This window comes from Echinops telfairi, unplaced genomic scaffold (assembly GCF_000313985.2).
Source record: "Echinops telfairi isolate 266 unplaced genomic scaffold, ASM31398v2 ScPeMD7_30;HRSCAF=105, whole genome shotgun sequence".
In the NCBI taxonomy this organism is placed as follows: Eukaryota; Metazoa; Chordata; class Mammalia; order Afrosoricida; family Tenrecidae; genus Echinops; species Echinops telfairi.
In genome coordinates this window covers 2,129,359-2,133,631 of record NW_022103927.1, presented here as the reverse complement: position 1 = coordinate 2,133,631, position 4,273 = coordinate 2,129,359, and the positions used below count along the sequence as shown (strand labels likewise).

Here is a 4,273-nt window from a genome sequence, read left to right as displayed (position 1 = left end):
TGATTGTGGAAAATCACAATAAATAAAAGAAAATCCTAGACACCTTCAAAAATGTCTGTGTTTATTGTGAGGTCACTTATTAGTCCTGGAGTTAAACTCTTTGTTTCATTTATGTTGAGATATAATCCATCTGGAATCCTGTAGCTTTTATCCTCGTCAGTAAATACTTTAAGTGTCCTTTGCTTTCACCAAAATCCAGTGGTGAAGATTTGGGTTTCCTTTACATTGAGTTGTAATCCATACTGAAGGCTGCAATTTGTTATCTTCATCAGTAATGCTTCAAATCCTCCTTACTTTCAGCAAGTGAGGTCGCATCATCTGCATCACTCAGGTTGTTAATAAGCTTCCAATCCTGATACCAAAGAAAAGAATGCCTTCTTCATATAATCCAGTTTCCATGATTATTTTGTTAGCATACAGCTTGAACATGTGTGGTGAGAGGATGCAACTCAGACACACACCCTTGTTGGTTTTAAACTATGAAGCATTGCCTTGTTCTGTTCACACAACTGTCTCTTGATCCATGGATAGGCTCTGGATGAGGACAATTAAGTGTTCCAGAATTCCTATTTTTCTCAAAGCTATTGATAGTTTGTTATGGTCCACATAGTTGAATGCCTTAGCATAGTCTATAAAACACAAGTGAACATCTTTCTGGTATTCTCTGCTTTGAGCCAAGATCCACATGACATCAGCAATGATATCCCTTGTCTCATGTCCTCTTCTGAACCCTCTCTGGATCCAACCTGAATAATATTCAGTGTCATTTTACTTAATTCACTATTGTTTCCCCATTGACTTCAAGAAGACGTCAAAAACAAACAAACAAATAAACCCCACTGCTATGGAGTCAATTCTGACTCATCGAGACCCTACAAGACAGAGTAGAACTGCCCCTTGGGGTTTCTGAGGCTGTCAATCTTAACTAGAGTAGAAAACCTTTTCTCCTGCCAACAGCTGGTGGTTTTGAACCACTGACCTTGCAGTTAGCAGCCCAACACATAACCCATTAAACCACAGGATTCCTTTAATAATACTCAGTACCCAATAACTGATTGAGAATCTTTAATGACTGAATGAAAGCTTCAGAAAAAATTTAAAGGAATAGATTCCCTTGAGGGGTAGTGACTATTCCGTTTCAGCATCAAGGAGGAAATGGAGAACTTGGCATTCCATGTAATTGTCAAGGATATGACTCTAGATCTTCAGATAATATATTGAGTGGATCAACTGAACATGTCTAACACACAAAGAACAGCACGTAGGTCAAATAATGATCGTTACTTGTGCCTAACTTGCACTGCTCTGGTCCCTTTTCCCACAGTTTCATCACATGGAACCAAGAAACCAAACACGTGCTTCAGAGTTTATCCTCCTGGGACTCTCAGAAGAGGCAGAAGTGCAGCCCCTCCTCTTTGGTTTGTTCCTGTCCATGTACCTGGTCACCTTTATGGGGAATCTGCTCATCATCCTGATCATTGTCACTGACTCACGCCTGCACACACCCATGTACTTCTTCCTCTCCAACCTCTCCTTTGCCGACATTTGTTTCACCTCCACCACGGTCCCAAAGATGCTGCTGAACATCCAGCTGCAATCTAAAACCATAAGCTATGAAGGCTGCCTCAGCCAGATATTTTTTTTTATGGTTTTTGGAAGATTGGACAATTTTCTCTTGACAGTGATGGCCTATGACCGATTTGTGGCCATCTGCCACCCACTGCACTACACGGTCTTTATGAACCCCAAATTATGTGGCCTCTTGCTTTTAGAATCTTATATATTAAGCATTCTGGATTCTCTGCTACATGATTTAATGATTCTGAGGCTGTCTTTTTGTATAGAGTTAGAAATCCCCCACTTTTTCTGTGAACTTAATCAGGTGGTCCATCTGGCTTGTTCGGACACCTTCCTCAATGATCTAATGCTGTACATTACAAATGGGTTTCTGGTTATTATTCCACTCATCGGAATCATCTTCTCATACTCCAAGATCGTATCCTCCATTTTGAGAATTACATCAGCGGGGGGCAAGTATAAAGCCTTTTCCACTTGCGGCTCTCACCTTTCCGTCGTTTTCTTGTTCTATGGGACATTTCTTGGGGTGTATCTTAGCGCTGCTGCCACTCAAAACTCCAGGAAAATTGCAATTGCCTCAGTGATGTACACTGTGATCACACCCATGCTGAACCCCTTTATCTATAGTCTTAGAAATAAGGACATAAAGCAAGCCCTAAAAAAACTCTTCAGCTGCAAACCATTATCTCCCTGAGAGAATTTATCCCAGAATTAGAGTTACTCACTCACGAGTAACAGAGCTGAAAATCAAGAAACCCAGGGCATGGTCCTTCTATCAGTTGATCGGAGGAAGAAAGTCTCCCATCCTTCTTATTTCCTGAGTTCAGTTTCTCTAATGGTTCATACACTGTAAACAACTGTTTTGTTGCATTTCATTCCAACTTCTTTATTCCCTTGTTATGCCTCATGAATTTGGAGTAGAAAGCAGAATCGACTGTATGACTTTTTCAGTCATAAAAAACATAATGTAAGAAATTTGGGTTATACAATTATTCAAAGAGCTGGAGGAATGACAGCGTACAGATTTCTCTGCCAGATGAAAACAATTTGTCGTATCAAAGAATTTGTCTGGGTTTATGTTATAACCTCCAGAAAGAGATGGCTTCTGAATTAGTAGAAACATTCCTTGTCACCATGGGATTAAGTTCATGAGGGTACACGTTCTCTATCCAAGATCTAGTTGTCATCTGATTGCACCAAACATACAGCAAGTGGAGATGTAACAGAAACCACAACCTCTGTTCCTGCAAGCTTTCTCGTTGACCCTAATCTCGCTGATATATTCTTGTATATATGGTTGCTTTCTAAAATATGTTGACAGGCAGGAATTCTTTTCAGAAATACTCTTTGATGCTTCCTATTCAAATAGGCGCTCACAAATCACAAAAGCAATGTTGTTGTTGGTGGTGGTGGTTAGGTGCCATCGAGTCAATTCCAAACCATAGCAACTGCGGGCACAACACAATGAAGCACTGTGCGGTCCTGCACCATCCTCACAATTGTTCCTATGCTGGAGTGTAATGTTGGTATTCTACCAATTGCCAACTACGTCATTTCCAGTCGTGCACCAAAAACAGGAACTAATAAGAGGACATATTTATGAATTTATTATACATTGCAAAACAGAATAAGGCTAATACTTTAGTTAAGGCTAATGCAGCATCTGAACCGACGATCCACTCTTTTTGATTGGTGAGATACAGTGGAATCTTGAGACTAGTGTTAGTTTGGTACTGGTGTCCAAATGTCAAGAAAGTGAGCTGATTCTTTTCCTTTGCCCATTGCTCAATGTTCTAGATAAAAGGTGACAGTCATGTGAGTCCTGGTGTTCAGGTGAGTATTTAATTGTTTCTTAAACATAGTAGAGAAACAAACATACACACACACAGAGGGAGGGAAGGATAACGGTGAGAGAGAGTATAAGGTATAACAGAAATAAAAAATTGTGGCAGTTTTATAGTCCATCCACCTGGATAACTGTCCTTGCCACTTGAGGGTCTGTGTCAGTGTGTAAGGTCTGAGAATCAACTAAGAGATCATGATATTTCACTTTGGTAACCTAAGTTTCTTTCCAGCACACCTGGAGTATTTGTAGTTGTATAGATTGGATAGGCACATAACAAGCTACCTATCTATTGTATTATGGGGATACCATAAACAAATTGCTATTTCCAAAATTTTCTATAGCTTAATCTATAGATTAACATGCTGGTCGTGCTGCCTCTTACATGAACCACGAATGCTGTTCCTCTGGTGTTTTGATGACACTAGTTCAAGATGCCAGTATCCCCAATGAGTTCACGAGATTCCCATTTCAATCTTAGTCCCTCTAACTTTAGCTCTGTCATATAGAGTATAATCAGTACAGAGCTTTCCAAAGAGGGAATTACATCCCTTCATCGATGTATTTCTCACCATCCTGGTAAATGTAATGGTCCCCGGGTCCTGTTCTAGAACATACATGGTAGGTGAATGAGTAAGTCATACATTATTAATCCAGAACAGCCCGTGTCCTTTTCCTTGAATTCCTACCCACATTGTAGTAAGACATCTATGTCCATGAGAGGGACATAAAGTTCCTTCAGAGCAACTACTACAAAGTCCAAGCTTCAGCTAGCAGAGAAAAAAGTTAAGAATTATGTCCATTTTTTTAAACTAGCTTGTGGAAATCAGAATCTCTGTTAATGAATCATAT

General features: G+C 39.8%; 1 protein-coding gene across 1 annotated transcript; it reads left to right on the top strand.

Moving 5' to 3' along the window:
* The first annotated feature begins 1,333 nt into the window (after positions 1-1,333).
* LOC101642417 (olfactory receptor 7A17-like) lies at positions 1,334-2,272 on the top strand. The gene has a single exon (XM_030885494.1). The coding sequence runs from the start codon at positions 1,334-1,336 to the stop codon at positions 2,270-2,272; it is 939 nt and encodes a 312-aa protein (XP_030741354.1).
* The last annotated feature ends 2,001 nt before the right edge of the window (positions 2,273-4,273 follow it).

Coding starts and splice junctions, on each gene's coding strand:
- LOC101642417 (XM_030885494.1), top strand. CDS start 1,334: ATGGAACCAAGAAACCAAACACGTGCTTCAGAGTTTATCCTCCTGGGA.